The sequence below is a fragment of the Diadema setosum genome, chromosome 1 (genome assembly GCF_964275005.1).
Source record: "Diadema setosum chromosome 1, eeDiaSeto1, whole genome shotgun sequence".
In the NCBI taxonomy this organism is placed as follows: domain Eukaryota; kingdom Metazoa; phylum Echinodermata; class Echinoidea; order Diadematoida; family Diadematidae; genus Diadema; species Diadema setosum.
In genome coordinates, this window is record NC_092685.1 from 17248773 (window position 1) to 17270789 (window position 22017).

General features: G+C 39.1%; 1 protein-coding gene across 1 annotated transcript in view; it reads right to left on the bottom strand.

The window, feature by feature from the left end:
- Positions 1–20997, bottom strand: part of LOC140234492 (5'-AMP-activated protein kinase subunit beta-2-like) — a 35432-nt gene extending 14435 nt beyond the window's left edge. Inside the window, exons 1-5 of the mRNA XM_072314538.1 lie at positions 20644–20997; positions 18007–18089; positions 5552–5687; positions 4884–5061; positions 684–859 (exon numbers count right to left, since the gene is read on the bottom strand). Of these exons, the coding sequence (XP_072170639.1) occupies positions 684–859; positions 4884–5039 (332 nt within the window). The 5' untranslated portion in view covers positions 5040–5061; positions 5552–5687; positions 18007–18089; positions 20644–20997. The remainder of the gene's footprint in view (positions 1–683; positions 860–4883; positions 5062–5551; positions 5688–18006; positions 18090–20643) is intronic.
- Positions 20998–22017: the final 1020 nt, after the last annotated feature.

The window sequence follows — 22017 nt, forward strand, 5'->3', positions numbered from 1 at the left end:
GGAGCCCGTTTCATAGTCCCCTGCTCGAACTCGTTCGGCGGGGACAATAAGGGCAAATGTGGTCCATAGCATTTGTTTACAGCTACTCTGCTCCTATTGACCAACTTTTCACCACAATATAGATCTGACACAATCGTAGTTTACATCAATTCATCATCCATAAATGTACCTTACTGATGGTACGGTAATAAACAAACTAACATAGGTAATACACAGTGTAGCCTTGTATTATCTCTTGATTACAGTTGAATACCAGTGTAAATACATTCATGTGTCATGCATGATAAGACTACAGTGGTCTAACTAACTTGCATGGATAGTGTGCCATAAAAACAGAAATTTCAACTGAGGCAAAAATGCAAACAATCATGAAGGAGACATGTCTGTGTATGAAAGTATTCAAAAGAATTCAATAGGTAAAAGATGAATGTAAATGTATAATGATGGTATGAACACAAGAGTGTGGAATACTGGATGCCAAATTACTTGAACTAAATAGCCCTTCCACCATGTGTGCATTGAAAAAGACATGGCACCTTACAAAACATAAAATGAAGGTAGACAAAAGCAGTGTCTACAAAACATGTTTACCCATTGACTTCTATGTTACTATATTATAGATGGATCATAGCAAACAGATAATCGTACACTTGCTCTCCACTCTGCCGACATCACCCCCTCACCTCTTGATCATGGGTATCTTTGTGCGCCAGTTGTTAAACGACCCTGCAATTGCCACATTCTTGCCACCACCCTCCCAACGGAACACCACGGGAAGGGCATTGGGGTCAACATACGGCTGCTCCAGTAGAGTAGTGGTGCGAGGTCTGCCGTCGGGGCCATCATCTCGCATCAACTCCTGAGCATTGAAAAAAGGAAAATCATCATCCTCAATATCTAATGGAGAGAATACATGACATTTACTTTTTACTTTTCTCAAAGAACTAAACTATATAGGCTTCTGGCTGCTCACACAGAATGATACACTTGATCAGTTTGTGAACTATTGCATATCTTCCAACTGATTTGTCATTATGGATTTGCTGCTTTACAAAAAGCCAATGATGTTGAATTTTTATTCATTTTGCCTACTGCATTTCTAACACTTCACAAAACACATGAATGTGGAATTTTTCTTGAGCTATATATATATATATATATATATATATATATATATTTTATTTATTTAATTTTTTTTGCTGTTCAAGCACAATGAAATGCTAATGTAAACACTGAAATGGAAATCTAAGTGATCAGACATACATTACCTCTAAGAGTCATGATAATGTAAATGCCATTCGACTATTACATAAATTATCTTGCACTACAATTCATGAAACCAAGACAGAATTATCTTGGTTTTACGACCATGATATCACTTGAACAACCCTGTTCATTCTTTTTGGTCTAAAACGTCAGAAATTCCACTTGCTTTCATATGATATGTATCCTTAAAATACTGAAATACTGAGGGTAGTTGATTTCCTAAAAACCACTTCAAGTCAAGAAAAATATTTTGTATTTGCCTTTTTTGTTGTTGTTGCTGCAACAATACATCTTTTTTTCTTTTTTTCTTTTTTTGCAAGTAACCTGACAACATGACTAAGACAGTTATTTTAGATCCACAGTCACTTTACACAAAAGCCAGATTGCTAGAACTTGGGCATTTCTAATATTTTGTTACATCTGGTGCATCAGCTGCTTTGACTGAATGTGTTTCATGCTCAGCAACTTTCCCTTTGATGTGAATCTCAATACTGTAGCCATTCAAAAAGACATTCTGTACTAATTTGAATGTAAAGTGTCCACCTCATATCAGTTCTGCAGAACATACTAGATAAACTAAAGATTATGCAGATGGCACTTGGTTTTCCAAGAAATTCAACAAAACCTTTAATATTATTTAGGGAAAATGTATCAAACAGTCATATATTCAAAGATGTTACATAAATTGTTTAGTTCATGCTGACAGCTCAATTGGAAACTCTATCTTTGTCAACTTAAATGTAAGCTAATAGCAGTACACTTTGTGCTTTTGCTTAAAAACACTTTATGAAAATAAATCTCCATCAAATCCTGATATCTGGTACGAAATTTGAGGTTAAACAAAGTCCAATCCCTGTGCATCATACAGTTTGGACCTTGTCACCAGCAAGCCAGTATCTGGCCGAATTCAAACAAGACCCCGTTTACAGTGCGAGGCTCGGCGGCCGAGCCCACCTTCATTTCAGTGTAAACGCGCAAAAGGCCAAATGCGAGGCCAAAATTGGCCGCGCATTTGGCCACGCTCTGGAGGTGGTCTCGGCCTTTTCTCAGTGTAAACTCAAACTGGGCCAAATGCGTGGCCAATTTTAGTCTGACTTCCAAACCCTCTGCCTGTACTATTTCGCTGTTCAGGATGTTAACCCCCTCAATGTAAAAAACTAGTATAATTTAAGGTGGTTTTGTCCTGCAAAGGATTTTTCCTTCGGCAAAAACCTTTGCCCGAACGGCGACTTTGTCGCCACGGAATTCAGTTGGCAAAGGGTCTGAAAACCGGACAATACAAAATTGCATTTGTTTACAAGCAGGGCGCCACTACAAGATATTGAAAGGTTTGAATCAAAAGCGCGGCCGAGCCCGGCAGTGTAAACGGACAAAATTGCGGGGCTCGGCCTCGCAATTGAGGTTGGGCTTGGCCGCAACTCGGCCCAGCCCCGCACTGTAAACGGGGTCCTGGTGACCTGCATAGTACAGACCCAGAAGCAAGCCTGCAAATTTCAGTCTGAATGGCAGGCATGCCGATGAACACAAGCAGCACTGTATGGCAAGGTGTGCTGCCTCCTTGTGGGTGAGATTCCAATGCTTATTGCCAAGAATGGCTGGGTAGCTGATCAACTAACAGTGCTAGCCACTGCATACAACAACCTGCTCTTCTATAATCTTGTTGTTGTTTTTTTCAGCAAAATGTATAAGCAAAATGTACAGAGTACCCCTGGGTGGGACATAATCACAGATGAGCAGCAAAAGAAAATGATATCTACAACAAAAACAAACAAAACGCCCAAATACACAAAGATGCTGGAACATATTAAAACTAGAAGGGCTTTCAACCAAGCAGGATGATGAACTAAATGGAACTACAGTATTAAAGGACAAGTCCACTTTCATATACATAAACATTGAGAGAATGCAGCAATATTAGTAGAAAACATCTGTGAAAGTTTGAGGAAAAACGGACAATCTGTTCAAAATTTATGATTTTTTTAAGTATCTGCGCAGTCACTGTTGGATGAGAAGACTACTACAGTGTATGATGTCACATGCGTACAACAATATAAGGAAAATAAAAAGTGAATTTCACAAAACTTTACTTTTTGAATAAAGTGCACATTTCTTCGACCTGTTACTGACGTATGTTAAGGGTAATATTATTCCCCCTGTCTTCTGAAAGAGAGAAGTCGAGTGCTCTTTTATTATGCGAGAAAAATGGAAATATGTTGGATTTTCTTTACTCTTTCTTTGTATCGTTGTACACATGTGACATCACAAGCTATAGTAGTCTTTTCATCCAGCCGTGACTGAGCAGAAACTTCAAAAATTCATAACTTTTGAATGGATTGTCCAATTTTCCTCAAACTCTCACTGATGTGTTTTACTAATATTGCTGCATTCACTCAACCCACATGTCTATGAAGGTGAACTTGTCCTTTAAGTTTACAAATGCTCTAATGGACAAAAATCAAAGCAATGCAAATGGTGGGCAAGCTTGAACTCCCTCTTTCGAGGAACTTGCTGCTGATTAATTCCTGTTATAAGACATCATAGTACTGTGCACAATTAAGCATCAAAATAAAAGACCAACTGGCCAAATAGCAAATTACTGAATACACTGTTGGGCAGAGGTGTTCAATGCACACAAGAAAATTCATTTCTGACTACAGTAGAGGCTACCAGAAAGTATTTTCCAACCCTAACAACTCAACACAACACCATCTAGACAAATCCTGAGACAGCTCTACCAGGTCAACCCTCTAGTTCTGAACCAATTCCAGCGAGAGGTATGAAGGAATGTGGCAAAGAACATGCAGTTCACTCCGTCCTTGTTTATGTATACTCCACTGATGGGGACCTCTCAAACCGTATCCGGGCAATTACCCCCCGAGGGCAATTACCCCCCGGCTAAATACTGGTTAGTGGTAAGGTTAGAGTTAAGGATTAGGGTTAGGGTTGGGTTTAGTGTTAGGAGTTTGGGTTATGGTTAGATTAGTTTCAGGATTAGGATTAGGATTAGGGACAGGGGAAGGGTCCGGGGTAATTGCCCAGGGGGTAATTGCCCTAGACCCCTCTCAAACTAGTGGAAGCTCTGTCTATTATTCTAATACATGACACAGCTACAACGGCTGATCCACCAAGGTGTGCACTAAATATCCCTACATTTACTTGTAGCACCACCACAAAACGGTGATAGAGGCAACAGTTAGGGAGCAATGATGGCAACACCAAATCAACAACTAGCTAATCTGACATCAACTTGATTTCAGATTGATACACATCTCAATATCACTTTCAAAGAGACCATATGTCATGCATGAACAAATTTTGACCTTTAATTAGAAGTGCTGGCTTTAATGATATTTTTAATTCAATACAACATGAAGAGGCTGTAATCTCCAAATCATAAGTCGGGTTTCTTTTATCAATGCTTCCATAATCTAGAAATAACAATACTCATATGTTTTTCGCGACAAAGCAATGTTAAGTCAAGCAGTGCAAATGCACGACCGTGTGCTTTATCACACTTTGATCACCCACCAAAGAAATGCAGATTGTCACACATTTTCTAGCGTCGAGGGAGTGATTGTAAGCTTCTAGCTCTGAGTAATCAATACTTTCAGTCTCACCCTGAGGGTTCCGCCTTGCAGATCGAGACTGTCATCAAGCGAGGTCTGCTGAATGATGGGAATCTTGCCTGGCTTGAAATCAAAGGACGACGGCGACTCCTTGGTCGGCGACGAAGGCCCATCCTTCCCCTCCCGCTTTGCTCCAGCATTGCCCATTTTCCACTACGTCAAATTCAGCCTGGTAATTTGACAAAAATTAGATTGAGAGTGTCACACAACTCTTTGTTACAACTGCTGATATGCTTCTCTGACAATACATGGACAAGGACATGTGTCTGTAATGCATGTACATCTGTATCTCCAGTGCACACACTGGACATGCAGAAACGCCAACATATCTGCTAATTAAATATGCACTTAATCTCAGCATACCATGTTTAAATATTTTGTTACATCTAAGTCCAAGAACTCTTTTACAGGCAACTCCAATGCTGTAAATGTGACATAAGTGATACATTTTTCATGCATCACACAACAGCAACTCATATTATGCCTTCCCACTATAGAATTTAAAATCTTGCAGACTTAAAGGAAAACTAAACAATGGGTAGCTATATTTACTTTTCATAATTCCTATTCCTCCAACAATAACAAAAGAAAAAGGGGGAAAAATTATTTCTGCACAGAATTCAAGGAAATTCGCACTATTTCTTTTGTTTATGACTGACCTGTAGGTATGAGGCTGCACGAATGATTAGCCCTTGGTGAGGCACCACCCGTCTTCCACTCACAGGTAGGTACAGTGACCGTTGGCCACCTCGGGTAGAGCGTTGTGCTACAATGCGCCGTCGTGGTGACTGTCAGCTGAGGGGGCAAAACAAACAACACTGCAACATTAAAGTACCAGGTAGGAAATATTCAAAGGCACCATTTACCTACCACTACATAATGAAGTACACAACAATATCACAGTCAGACAAAATATTTTGTTGCACTTCTAAAAATGTGAAAGGTATGTACCAAGATGCCTCCAATTATTTAAGTCCTGAGGTGTAAGGCTATTCTTGCTCTTATGACTGCTGGCAACAACATTGTTTCTTTTGTTCCTAAAAAATTTGTCTGAACCACCTGCTTACACGTTGAGGGCAGGTGTTCCCAAGTCTGTTTACTAGGTTGTTTCATTTTCAGGCTGATGTGATGAACATAAAAACATCACAACAGACCCTACTGTAGAATGGAAAACACAGCTGATGCTATCTCTTGTTGAACTCTTCACCAAGTTCCCTTCGGTAAAATGGTTGGTACATACATAGTCAAAATACACTCATTGCAAGTCAACAATCATGAAACAGGTGTGTAAACACAATGTGTTCCCCATAACATCTGGAAGTTTACATTTCTCTGTAAATGAAGCTCACTGATTTTGACCACAGACCAAGAATATTTTTCAATTACTTTCTATCCATTTCAACAAATCTTTATATCTAGTGAAATTAATAACCTGGAAATGACTTGTGAGCTACAGTGTAAATTTTGGTGACCTTTGACCTTTCATCTCAACCATCTCTTCAGGCAACTACAACTTGATTATTGAGTTGTATTCTTCTTACTCGATGATTTTACAAATTGATATACCTAGTAATGTCATGGCTAGGGGAAAAGAAATGAAAGTGCAGTGACCGTTGATTCTACCGTCATTGTCATGTTTGTGCAAATAATTGAACTTACAAATTTACATGTTGTGTCTACCCTTTGTATCTTATATCATTACTGGTCATTTCCACTTGAAGTGATTGCTGGCTAGAAATGATTTATCTATTGCTTTTTTCGTGTTTGTTTGCTTTGTTTTGTCTTTTTTTGAAGGGGGGAGATACTGATCTTTGACCATGACTTTCCGCTAAATATTACTTCATGGAAATATCTGGGTTATTACCACTAACCTTCCTATCACATTGTATTATACTCAACATTCCTAAATTAAATTACAGCTGAAAATGTCCTAATTGGTAAAATTTGACCTAGAGAGATTTTGCCCAAGACAGTCACCCTCGTTAAAAGAGGAATTCCTACTACATGTAAGCGCATGAAACTGAAATTAGCAAAACGTTACGATATTATAACTTCCTTATCTTTCATCAGATTTTAATCAAATTTTCATTGTTGTGCTAGAAGAAATTTTTGCTCCTTCTTTTCAGACTACTTTTCAACTGCAGTGGAATTCTTTCTTTCTTTTACATTTGCATGACACTATTGTGTCACCCTAGCAATAATGCCAGCAAAGTGCCAGCAAAGATCAGCGAAAAAAAAAAAAAGACCATGATGCATTTTTAAGAAGATGAAAACATGTAGAAACTGGGGCCTTCATTTGCCCCCCCCCCCCCAAAAAAAAAAAAAAAAAATCTTGGCCATCAGTGGCGCAATCACAATAAATTTTGGCAAGCGTGACACCCTAGTTGTAATCTACAAGATTGTGTCTTAAATTTTTTAAAATTATCAATTTCTGATCTTAACTGTTTATGCAAAGTAAGCCCAAGATCTTATTTTAGCCTTGTAAACACTAATTACGGTAAAAGCGTTGAGTCTATTTTTGGGGTTAGTATATCTGCTTTTAACAAATTCAACAATAGTACATCATAAAAACTTGCAAAAGTTATTCTAATTCTTATGTATGCTATTGTTTTTGAAATGTAGGTATTTCTGTGTTTTTCACTTGTTTTTTCTTTATTTTTTAGTTGGAAATTGTCACTGACAACTTTTCTACCATAATTAGCATAAAATTAGTCAATCAAAATGATTTAATAGTAAAAATAGGTTTTTATAAGTTTCATGCCAGAGCACTGTTTTCCGTAGGAAATGTACACAAAATCCTAAAACTGTGTCCTTTTTGTGGTGACATGCAGTCACGAAAATGGGAGTTGCTTTGTAACAGTACGTGCAGATGTTGCAAATTTGGTCTCAAAAGTTACTTGAGACCTGAACTAAAAAAGTCAGGAAGCCTCATGAACAAGGCCTTCCCGCATTGCAGAGTTATTTCGCAAATGTCGAGGGGGGGGGGGGAGGGGGGAAGCCACCCTGGCCCTTTTAGGGTCAAGTGTAAAAAAAAAATGAAAAAAAAAATGACACGTATGTCACAAATGTATTGAGTGTTTACTTTCCTTGAACTAGGATTCAATTTTGTCCACTCATGGTATACAAATATAAAATTTCATTAGGATACCTCAAACAGACACTGTCCATAAAATTCATTTTGGACGGATGGATGGCAGGACAGATGGAAGGAAGGACAAAAGGATGGATGGACAGACAACCCGAAAACATTATGCCTCCGGAGACGCTTCATGGTGGAGGCATAAAAGGTGGTCTGTTGCACTTAAAGAAAGTCTGTGACATCTGCAAAAGTATGACTTTGGAAAGGTAACAGTATTTTGTCTACTATACTCATACTTCCTCCTTTCTGAAATGCCATAGTAATTTTACAGTGTGATATTGTAACAAAGGAAATGATTTATATTGTATTTATGTTAATTCACAAACAATTACGTACTGTGCTCCCGATAAAAATTTCACCAGGCTTTATAGAAGATGTTGAAGACTGAAAATATACAGGTACAGGAGGAAAAATGGGTTCTACCGTAGGGCAATTATCCCCTGGACAATTATCCCGGACCCTTTTCCTGACCCTAACCCTAATCCTAATTGTGAACCTACAATCCTAACCCTAACCCAAACTCTAACCGTAAACCAAACCCTAACCACAGTCTTTACTCTAATCATCTCACTAACAAGTATTTACAATGTACGTAGCTGGCGGGGGGGGGGGGGGGGGGGGGTAATTGCCATGATACCTGGAAAATGAGAAGACAGCCTTTCAAACTGAATATTCAGTTGTAGTGGAATCAATCATTTCACAAGATATTGCACAATGTACATTGATGGAAAGTAAAGTACTGTAATCATGGAAATTTTCGCGGTGTTGAAATTTTCACGCATTTCGCGCAACCAGAAGCTAGCGCGAAAATAAAAACACGCAAAAATTTTTACATGCCATATGTCCCAGTAGTTGATGTCTTAATTACGTGGAATTAAAAACATGTGAAACTCTTCTTACCCGGTCAAGCGTGAAAAATTAGTTGCGCGAAAATATCCAGTTTTACAGTACTGTGTTGAAGTACAATTGTACAGTAAATCATACAATCATTGACTATTACTTTTAATACATTATGCCCAGCATACATGCAAGAGTGGAAAAAAAAAATCATACTGGGTTGGTGGAAAAAGATCATGAAAGAGCATACAGATTAAACAAGATGTAATTGTAGCATACAATCAGCAGGCCATTCAACATGTCTTCACCATCCATCTAGTGCATGTTGAGTTTGATTTGCTCACAGAATCCATGAACTGCGATGATTTTTATCCCCATTTACTACTTTTCAGGCCATCAGGTCTGAATGTGAGATCAACCAAAAGCTGCATATATCAGAATATGGCTACATGTTGTACATGTACATTGTACACACAAATGCGCACTGATCGGTTTCATGCACATACATGTAGGAAACATCCTGTATTACAAACATGAGATGAATACATTGCCACAATTTATGAGCAGTGACCCAGATACAGCAAGGAAGCTAAATGCCACACTGCCAGGTCACAAGCCTGCGAGACACATACAGAAATAACAACTCTCCTGTCTTGGATGACACGGCAGCTATCCATCAACAAGATACAAACGACTTGGATAAAATGTAAAGTGCTCTTGAATACATGTACAGTGCTGTTGCTCCTAAGAAGCCCCGGTTGCCGCCGCTAATGAAGACATATTGCAAGCAAGGAACAGGCAATATCTTGATATTGGGTTCTACAAACCCACTTTCCTGTTACCTAGGCGATCAAAACTCACCGTCAAGCTAGTAAAATGAATGGGTGCTTGCATAAATGCCCCATCAGGCAAGCAGAGGACCATGCCTTTGTAATGCCCTGATACACTGTACAGTGGGTGATTTCAGGTTCGGTGCTAGTGCTAGAGCTACATGTATTACTCCCAAACTAACAACTGCCTTAAATCCAGCTCCAACACCGATGGTCAAATTAACACAAGCGATAACGATCACAATTATGGATCCCAATACTGCAACATGTATAGTGTAAGTGTTAGTATCATACCACCACAAATCCGCAGGATTTGCGCGAAGAAAAAGTAATGGCGTGTGGTTCAAGTCAAATACTAAACTAGAGAAGCACTGTGAGAGTGCAGACCTCTGTCAAGCAGCTTATTTTAACCACTGATCTTATTCTTCTTACAGAGATCAGTGATTTCTACCCATACGTACTACAGTGTAAGTACTGATATGCATGCTGAAAATCACTCAATTTCCCACCGATATAGAAACCTTAAAGATAGCCCGTCCCTTTTGTATTCCTTCCCAAATAGCACAGAACGTGATATATTCCACCAGAATGACAAGACTATAGTAAATCTATAACATTTCTGTGATATTTGAAGGTTGTTAGGCGTTAAAATTCAAATAATGCGCCAAACGCTCACCGTAACGTATTCTGTGTACTAGGCACAGCTGCAGCATGATGTACAAAACACACGGCAGCACAGCAGCGAGCACCGCTACATTCAGATCAATCGCGGTGCTCGCTGCTGTGCTGCCGTGTGTTTTGTACATCGTGCTGCGCTGTCTGCTCCTGTGCAACACAGTTATCGCTGAACGAGTAGCTGCGATCGAGATTATTCTGAGAAGTACTGTAGATAAATGACAAAATGGTGAAAATTCCATCTCTACTGGACTTGAATCTCGCTCAGATGCAAGTATTTAGGTTACTGAATAACTAAGGTGAGTTTGTGCATGTTTGGAGGTCATTTGAATTCACTAGCTTCTCTTACTTTGTTATCAATGGCAAATAACAACACACCACTTACATGAACTACATGTACAACTAAGTGCATCACACAGGTCTGTAAAACTAGACTAGTATTTAGATTTGTACTTTTTGCGAATTTCGCAAAAATTATTCAAATCTTAATGGTCAATTTGTCTAAACAAATAAAGACCCACTTGAGTTCAAAATTTACAGGTTTCCAAATAGTGTTTTCTTCAATAAATAAGTGTTCTCACCAATTTTTCAAAAATTTGCATGCAAAAGGAACGGGCTACCTTTAAGTTGGTTACGTCATCAATGCCAGCTGCGCGGCGCCCCTCGCCCTGGACCAGAAACTAGAGCGCGCACTTTAGGTGCATATGAAAACCTCAAAAATATGCAGCTTGAACTCCCAAGTTCATTGACCCTACCTGCTAAAATATCAAAAATCCTTCATAAAATCCATCAAAAAAATTCCCAGATCACTACCAAAATTTAATCATCTGTTACTTGTGTCATTCTCATTCTTTCTGGTAAGTTTCATTCAAATCTGTTCATCACTTTATGAGTTACACAGGGAATAATTTTCCTGGTATCGCATCGCAATTTGCTATGCACTTTTACACCACTGCTACTCAAACTATCTTTTGTGTAGCAGTTTTCTTCCATAGAAATGTACAGGATAGCATGTGAAATATTGTTCATCAGCTGAAAGTGCTAATCAAATTTGAGTTGGAAAATTATTCCCTGGTTACATGTATTTTGCACACGGACAAACAAACCAACGGCAATGAAAACATACATTGTAACCTCCTCCCTTGGTGGAGGTAAAGATGTAGTCATGACTGCTTAGTTTTAGACACGTAATGAGAATGACCATTAAAATGCCACAAATTTCATCCCTTCTCCGAAACACAACGATCTTCATTCTAGAGCAATCACGTACACATACATTCTGTGATCAACCACTGCTATTGTATAGACTTTGAACGTACTGTACATCATGCCTCTATTATGGATGCAAATGCGAGTCTTGCATAGCAACGCTAAAATACCGGCGCCGAACTTGAAATGACAAAGATGATAATCCCTTGGGGCTAGAGTTAGCCAATGGGAAAAAAGCATGTTAATTGCTAACACGAACAGTGAGCTTGGTTCAGCACACGACATTCAGCATCGCGCCCAACACCAACTACTTGTACTGGTAATACATGTACGTCATAATTTTGAGGTTATCCTCCCAACACTGACTAATTTCAAGTTCGGTTTTATAGCCGGTGCTAGTGCTGAGCTAGCACTAGCACTAGCACCAAACTTGACATAACCCAATGTACAAGCCACTCACACGACACTCATCAACTTTAATTAATACAGTATAGCCAATGCATAAAAAAAAAACATTTTTTTTTTTAGAAACACGAGTATAACAAGCCATATACACGTACATGTAAATGCAATTATCTATTTATTTATCATCGTTATTATCATTATAATTATTATTATTATTATTATTATTATTATTATTATTATTATTATTATTATTATTATTATTATTATTATTATTATAATTATTATCATTATTATTATTAAAAGTTTCAGATTGCATTATAAACTGTATAGACCATGTGAGGCAGCAATATTGTACATACCGGTACATATAGTATACAAATAATTTATGAGTTGTGAGTGCATCAGGGCACGAATATCGCACGAGGCGCGAGATAAGCCACTGGTCTATTCAACAAGGCGCGTATCGCCGCGTTGAATGGACCAGTGGCGAATCTCGCGCCGAGTGCGATATTACGTGCCCCAATGCACGAACAAAATCATAAATTATTCGTTTTATACAACACCTTGTCCACAATCACAGTACTAAATTAGTGACCGCCAACTCATGAAGGCCCAAAAATAAATGTAATAATTAGGCCGATAATTGTAAACCACCCTGTGTACTGCTTTCAAACACTTGTCATGATTCGACCACACAGTCACAGGCATCACAAACTCTGCAGGGTCTATACCCATTCTACACTAACGTTAGATCGAGTTAGGCCTGACTGTTACTGAGATGTCGGTAGATCTAATGTTAGTAGTAGGTCTAGACTTTGTCTATTTCCGAAAATGATTTTGTATAAAAACACAGAAAAATAATCAAATTACGGTTTCTCAACTTGCAATGAAGTCTTGATTTTGGGATCACTGTGGTCCACGTAGCAGATCAGAGTCAAAAGTAAAAACACAGCAGTAGGTAAGGCCGCAATACATGCAACTAGCTAGGTAAAGGCCCGGTCCCACTGGCCGACGGACACAAAGCGTATGCAGAAAGGACACAGCGGACGAGCAAAATTTCGGGGATGGCTTCATCCGCTTTCATCCGCTCCAGAAATTGACAAAATTGGCGAAAATTGGCGGTAACAGAACGGAAATAGAACGGACGTGGGTAGTATGTAGCGGGGATGTTAAACGGATGTTCATCGGAAGCCTAGCGGATGAAAGCGGATGGAAGGGGATGACAGCTCCGAAGGGGTTACCGGAGATAATTGCGAAACGGACGCATAGCAGAAAAAGCGGATGCAGAGTGGATGCAGAGCGGATGCAGAGCGGATGCAGAGGGGATGCTTTCGAAATACTTTATATACGAGATGCATACGCTTACATCCTTTCTATTAACGTGCTGTTAACGATGTAAAGACGTTCCACGTACCATATCTTTCCTCCCTCTTTCCGTTTTTAGCTGCAGCGGATGTGAGTTGCGAGGATGCCCAGAGGATGCAGAGAGGATGCGGCGGACGTTTAAGGGATGCCGCACGGACATACAACGTTTGTTGCTCGTATGTCGCGGATTTACATCGTACACAGCGGAAAGTTCATCCGTTCTAAAAGTTTTAAGCAGCTTAAAACTTTTTGCGCGGATGAAATCACAGTGGACGGATGCTCGATGGATAGAGCGGATGAAACACGTATGCGATGGGTACACAGCGGATTCGCAGCGTTTTCCAACGGATGGCAAGATTTTTTGTACGCTTTACATCCTCTTTGCATCCGTAAGTGCAGTGGGACCGGGCCTTTAGGTAGCTGCGCGTACACGTTAACGTTGCAGTACTCCGCCGCGCCTGGTCTGTCAGCGCAGCCGGCCAGCACGTAGTTTGATGGCGCTTTGCTAGTGTGAGCCACAGAACTCTACTACAGTGAGCGGCCGTGCAATAGTACATGTAGCCCCCTGCGAAGCCGTGCTATAGTACCTTCGAGCCGTGCAATAGGCCCATGCCAGGGGCCTATTGCATGGCTGTCACTCTCAATGAGTTTGATAGGTATTTTCTATTGAATGTCATGTGACATGTTCTTGGCCAATCACAATTTGACATCATTCTGAGGTGTTGTATAATGTACAATGTAGCATACAAGTATGTATGGTCGTACAAGTTGTACCTGTACAATGTACATGAGCCAACAGAAATCATCCACTGAACTCTACAAATCTACAAATTGTATGATGAGGAGTGGAAGGACAAGGATGGTGTTATCAACCAATCTTCATGAACAACATTTCTGTGGTGTGGCCTCATTGCATTGCCTTTTAATCGCAAAAGATCATTGCACTCGGGTACTGTAGTAATAATGAAAACATCCCTTTTGGCTGCTTGCAAAGCACATTATCATCAAGAAATACATGTGCTAATAAGTATACATGAATTATAATTTTTGGCAAATATTACGGGCCTTTATTCATGATCAGAAGTAATCTCAAAAGGTCACAGTAAAAGATGGAAATCATAAACAGAGCTGTCAATATTCTCACAGCAAAACTTGGAAAATTCTAAAGGGCAGTCAGGGAGATAGATGTACAGTAGTAGTGTTTCGTGCATCTCAATGAACAAAAATAATTCCCAAATCATGAAGATCTATATTGCCAGGGCATGAAGAGATACAATGTATATTGAAATTCTCAAATAGCCTATAGCAGAACAAGTGAGAATTTCCTAACTCTGCATTACGTGAACTCTTTGCAAGTAAAGGAAATTGTGTTAAGACTTTCATATTGAATTTTGAATTAAAATTGAATTTGAATGGCTTGCATAATGAAAATCTAAAAACATCACTGCAATTTTCTTTAAAAGTACAATTTCAATTTTATCTGATACAAGAATATTTAGACGTACTGTTTGAAATAAACATGACAAATTTTAATATGACAGGGACAATTTGGACTCTGCTCAAAAGATTATGGCTTGTAATTAAGTACACAATAATTACACAAGGACAATAAAGCTAAACTCACTTTTTGACACTTTTTTATCTTCATTAATTGATAGAAATTGACATGGCATCATTACTAGAAAAAACAAACAAACAACATTGTATCTTATAAAAATTTGAAGTAATCTGAGGGAACTACCCACAAAATTTCCATGAAATTTCAAAGATTGACTGCTCAATTCATTCATCTGTTTGGTTTGTTTTTTTTCAAGCGGATATACATAAACTTTTATGACACTCTGAACCATTACCCCAGCTGGCTATGCCTAGGCACAACCACCATGTTAACCTTTATGTTTGGGAAGTCACAATGCAAAACTATAGAACTATAGAATGATTTAATATTCATGGATTGCATATTGACAAAATGATTTGAATGAGATACAATGTTATTGTTCTGGTAGGTGGGTGTTATTTATTTTTTTTTGTATTAAAACTGTATGAGGAAAAAAACAACACACATACACACACACACCAGGGAATAATTTTCCTGGTATCGCATAGCAATTTGCTATGCATTTTGGTATAACTGCTACACAAAATGTCATTTGCATAGCAATTTCACTACATAGACTTGTACACCATTTTGTTCAAATGTATGTCCACTGACAAAAATTGCTAATCCATTTTGAGAAGAAAAATTATGCTCTGTATATACATACCAAAATCTTTACTGATCTGAGAGTTCGCAGGACCACGTGACAGTGGCAGATGCAATATGCAAGTGATATCCATTATTACTATTTAGAGTGATAAACAAGAAGGCAGTAAGAAGCTAACAATATATCAACTCTTGTTGTTTGTAAATCACTATTTTCACATCTGTGAAAATGATCTTCACTCTGTATTACCAAACCAATACAAACCTGAATAGATTATACTGTAACACACTAAAGGCAGTGAGTGGTGTACAATACATTGTAGGTTATGGCAAGACTTCCACCTATTCGAACTCCTTCTCAAAACAGTGAAGTGGATCATGATACGATACATCTTATACAATTGTATCTCTGCTCCTCTGCGTGACCACCAACATCTCATACTACATGTACCTTACAGTACACGTTGTATGCATGCATGCACGGAAGTGATAGCAGTTCAACTTCTCCAGAGAGCTATTTGAGCAGCTGTCAGCTAAGTTAACATCTTCCTCTAATTGGACACTTGATGCACTAGGCACTCATACACTCACTAGGGCAACATGCATCATTAGCACCCTTGAAATATAATGTAATAGTAAATAATGCTATCAATAACAAGATTTGTGATTGGCCAGACTGATATGTGACGTGCATAAATTTTGTTATAGTGCTCGATAACTATTTTGCACTACTGCGCAGTCATGGTGCACGTACAGTCGTAGTCTAGTATCTCCGTAGTACTGATAGCGTGTTTTCTACGTATACGCAGACAAAACTTGTACCCCAACACAACCATATGTAATAGGTGTATTGCTATGAGCATGCTAGTGCTTCATACACACTGTGCCTATGTATGCTGCAGCCATACAGCGTAAGGCGTAGGCAGAGTGTGTATGAAGTGCAGAACAGGCATCCATGCATACGGTAGATTACGCTCACTTGGTATAGTCACTACGCAACATCCCAACTTTACGTAGTCCTAAAGGCAAGCGGTCTGAACTGAAAGCCCCATTTTACTAGGTCGTCACACCACAGTGGAATGTGAACCTTCTGATTCATTCTATTCAGATTTGGACAACATCTGTATGACATAATGACATCTTTATGTCATTAAAAAACAAGGCCTGTCAGTTACGCTTTCATGAAGTTGATCTTGACCATGGGCTAAGAACTGACCGTTAACCTCTTCCAATTTCTGTATCCATAATACACTAAATAACACTTTCCGGAAGACTCGCGACTGTACATCTAGTGGAATTTTTGCCTAGGTTGCGACATTTTAGCTGATTTCAATTGACCTTGACTTTCTACCCTATCACTTCACAAAATTGTTGATTAGGTTGACCCTAGACCTTGACCTTTCACCATTATCGTTTCAAGAAATTAAATGCTGATTTATGTATACTGGCTAATACAGTCAACCTTGCTTAAGTTGAATCTATTTAGACTGAAAAAATAGCTTTGACTCGGAGAAGATTTGACTTATGAGGATTAAAATCAATAGATTAAGAGAAGACAAAGACCTTCGACTGTGCGAGGTTGACTTAAGCAAGGTTGACTGTATTACAAATAAAACATCCTCAGCTGAAGTTACGGGTTGAGATGTTTTGGTCAACGTTTCTAACCAAAGTACAGTAACCATGACCTTGAACTTTCACCATTATCATTTCAGAAAATTAAATGCTGATTTATATATTTTTACTGGATAATATTACTAATAAACATCCCCAGCTTAAGTTATGGGTTGAGATGTTTTAACATTTCTACAGTAACCGTTGACCTTGACCTTTCTTTACCCTATCACAACCACAGACATGCAAATAACAGTAAATTCACTCCTCCCCTGTCTACCAACTTTAAGCACCACTGGACATTCCTAGCTTAAGAAATGAAATGAAATGAAATGATTGATTTGCCAAAGTACAGCAACTTTTTTAACCTGACCTTTGACCTTACCTCAATCAACATCAAAAACAAAATGCCTTCAGCACCTTCATGGTAGAGGCGTAAAAATGCCAAAAATTCAGCGACTATATTTCCCCTTCAAAAGTTATCACTAATCCATTACATTCCACAATGATTTTGTGAAAAAAAAAATTGAACTTCCTCTTTTCTAATTCATTTCAAAGGGACTTCTTACAAAAGGGACACTCACAAGGCCAAGATATCATCTGCATGTACCAATATACATCTTGTATGACTGATCTGCACTGAACATGTGAAATACACAAGGAGCAACAAGTTACCACAGCACACTTTGTCAGTCCCTGTAATACTGGCCTGTCTGTACAATATGTAAATAGACTTCGGAGGTGAAAAATTGCCCTGCACGGCCATATTTCATACACTGTAATTTCTATGATACTACAGTACTGTAGATGGCTGCTACTCCCCCCCCCCCCCAAACTGACCTTGAGATGCTAACTTTCAGGAACTGTAGTCCAAATGCAAGTGGCCACAATTCAGGTAGCCTTTGCACCAAAACAGAGTTCGCCTGTGAATGAATGGTAAAAGGAAAAAAAAAATCTGTATTATCAAGCATTCTTTTCAAATCAATATGCACAGTGCTTACATGAATTTCCGGCAAGATGCAGACAAGGCCATAATGCACACATGTTATGAGTTGCAACAGCATGATTGGCCAAGTTAGAATGACTAGTCTACTTTGGCAGGATGCTTTAATCTTCTTCCTTTGTTCTTTTTTTTTCCTCTTATAATATGAAATGTGGCTGATTTAGTTCATTTGTTACTAATTATGATTGTAGACACACAAAAACCGACATACAGTTCTACGCTGCCTGTGCAATCTGAAACTTACACTGTTGTAAGTTAGCCAACTGATACTGTACGAGCTGAAATTTTCGCTGTGGTTTTATTTTCGCGAATTTCGTGAATCGCCTCTGAACCGCGCAAATAACAACACGCGAAAATAACAATGCGCGAAAACAAAAACGCGAGAAAACAATGCAGGGAAATGAAAATCAAGACATGCCATGTGCTGCAGCAGGCCTGGCTGCAGGATCGCGCCAAAATTATAGTACTGTACAGTACACTACTAGTACTTGTAGCTAGCTACAGTACGTACGTAGGTCTAGCACACAGCTATCATGAGCTGAGCCATATGGCCATGACGTAGCTAGCATTAATAAGTACAGTACTTCGAATGCAGAACACATTCGTACACTCTGTGGTGGAATCAGTTTTTTTGTGAGAGTTCAAGTAAGTTCAGTTAGACCCTCGCAACCGCGAAATAAACAACACGCGAAAATGTCCTCCAAGTAACAATTCGCGAAAATATCTGTACGCGAAAATTTCATCTCGTACAATACTATGTAACGTATCTTTCCAGTAACCAGGAGCTCAAAATCAATGTTTTATGGCAAGTAGGCCCTACAAGTTAAATAAAGTTGGTTAAGAAATGTCTAGTTCCTGAAGCGTACAAGAACACACAGAGGTGCACTCAAAAAGACAGATGCAGACATACGTAAGCACACAGCAGTGGCGGATCCAGAGGGGGGAGCAACCGGCGCACGCCCCCCTTATTTTCTGTTAAAAACAAAAGAAACAAAAAGAAAAAAATGACATAAAACCCGGAAGTGGCACCAGAAATATTAGTTGCCCCCCCCCCCCCCCCCCCCTTCACAGAATTCCTGGATCCACCCCTGCACAGCTACGGACGGTGTGGTACACTGTGACCGTACTGACTGTTAGACACATACAAATGTATTATATTAACCGACTTTTTTGAACTTGCCATAAATTGTCCATCAATTTTCAGCTCCCAGTTCACTGCACTTGAATTGAAAGATATAAAGAGGAGACTTCTATCACTATTAAAGACATTATTCCATTACAATAAACGTATTTGGAATTAGAAATAAATTTTAATACGATTTACACTGCGCAAACAAAGACAACTTTTGGTAGAGGGATTAACTTTAGGCCCTGCCTAGTGTAGATTTTTTCCCAAAATTCGGAGTGAATCCTTCACATGAATTTTGCAAAAGTCATAATTTTCAGAACTTTGTGAACTAGTGCATAGTGTCATTTTTGCTTGAAATTTCATCCTCTGTGGAGTCTGAAGATGGAATTCAGGGCAACGAAAAATAAGCGTCCGGTAAAATCAGATTGGCAATCTCTCCTAACCCTAACACTTCAACCGTTTGACTCATTTGAGTTTAATCAGATACAGTGTGTCAGTAGGCCCTACATTACAGGAACATGTCAGGAACACAAACAAAACAGTGCATTACTATGTAGAACCTAACCCCTGGATTGCCGCATTGCTTGCTTGTGAGTATAACATGAAGGCCAAGCCGAGGCTTGCCAACAAGGGGTAGGCCTAAACTTTAAATTTTGGGCAATCCACATTTGGTTTGTTTTTCGGTTTCAAGTTCGATTCAACCTTTAATTTTAAGGGGGCCCTGAAATCCAAATGCATGTTCATTGTTGATTTATGATTGAATATAATACCCTCGGGCCCTCAACATCACTCTGCGGTGAAACAAATATCTAGAAACATTCCATATATTTTTAACGATTTTTTCTTCTATTTTTCTTCAGATTACTTGGGAACGCCGGCCCACCAAAAATCCTTCCAAACCAATATTCTTGAGATGACCGCCTCATCTGTCAATCATTGCTGAAGAGAAAGTAAATTTACTGAAATGTAATAAACAAGACATTGCGGCCATTTTGGAATGCACCTTCCTCTCAACTCAGCATAACTTGCATGTTTCTGTGATATTATTAAAATTAATGTGACTAGGCCTAACAAAAGACATGGCGTTAAAAATATATGTGATTGTTTCTAACGTCGTTAGATAGATGGGTCTATTCGTATAATTCGTTTCACCGCAAAAGTGATGTTGAGCATGTTCACGATGTTGAGGGTATCATAGCCCCGGAGACCCGCCGCTCTGCGGTCGCAGTTTAAAGGGTATCATAAATCATTGTAAATCAACACAAATCAACATGCATTTATTCCAGGGCCCCTTTATTAACTGTTAAGTGTTAGTGTTTAATAGGGCCTTCTACTCGGATTCTACCTGTGTGAGCGTAACACTTGAATGAGTTGCCTCAACGCAAAACACGGGTTCAGCACGCAAACCAGGATCGTGGCAGCAATAACAGACTCGGCTCTGCAGAGATGGTCGAGCGATTGCTCTGAAACGGAAGGTCAATATTTTGATAAACCTGTGAGGAGAAATCTCTTCTAAGTTCGACCTCGTTGCCTTGGTTGGACGCCGTCAATGATCGTTCACTCCGATTATTTTCGACTTGGAGAGCATCACGACGAGCTGATTTATGCACCAGATGCCATGTTGATCTTACACTTCAGAAAAAAGTTAAATCTTTGAAGCCAGAAAAACCCGTGTTCCACATCATTGAGCGAGAGCAGACTGGTTCGCAAGAGATCTACTGTATATGGCTACAGAAAAACGTATCCATTTGTGTACGTTGTATTTAGTACTAGTATACGACCCATCTCGCGGCCGAATCGTCGATGGTCGGTCATGTACACCTACCTGTGTACCTGCTGCGTACGTGCGCAAAGGGCACATGCGTTGGCTCGCGAGATGTGTATAATCGCATGCAGAGGCTCACCCGTGACCTCGACCCAGCGCGATGACAACAAAGATGGCGGAGGATATGGAAACTAGGAAGAGTATACAGTAGGGATAGCCGTGATAAAATGTTGTAGTGTAACTAATACAAGTTCTAATCCTCTGACTGAAATCAAACCTCCAAGTCCAAGAAAACAAATGTAACTGAATATCTACTAACTTATGTCTGATTGCGGATGTCAGCTATGCGTTGTAAATTATTGATGAAGCAATCAAATTTACCTATTAGAAAGTAGAAGAACCCAAATGCTGGCCCAATTACAGGAAGAGGTCACGACAGCCCTGGACAGATTTCGTTCACACGGAAAAACTCCTAATAGGAAGCCAAGGCCATACAGACTGAAATAACGCAAAAACATCAACAGCTACAACAAAATGCTACGAGAAGTTATTAAAATAAATAACCCACAGAATCGTTTACAAAGGGCGGTTGTAAAAATACAATTATCCACCCATAGAATTATTTGGAACAATCTGTAACACACGAGGACATGCAGAGTGTGTTCACACTGTTCAAATGTTTAATACGCAGGTGGATGATTAATGATTGCAGGAAAACATGCAAGATATTTACATGGTCAATCGAAGAAGATAATTCTTAGTTTTACAAAAACACAAGACATTATAGTTGTTTTTCTTTTTTCTTGGAACCTTTTGGACTTTCCAGTCCATTGTATTGTAGGCCTACATAGATGAGTATTCAATTTGCCATAAGTTGTAAATGATTATCCATGTTGTTCTTACAAGATTAGGAATTTACTATACTTCCCATTCTGCATGCATTTTTAAAATGAT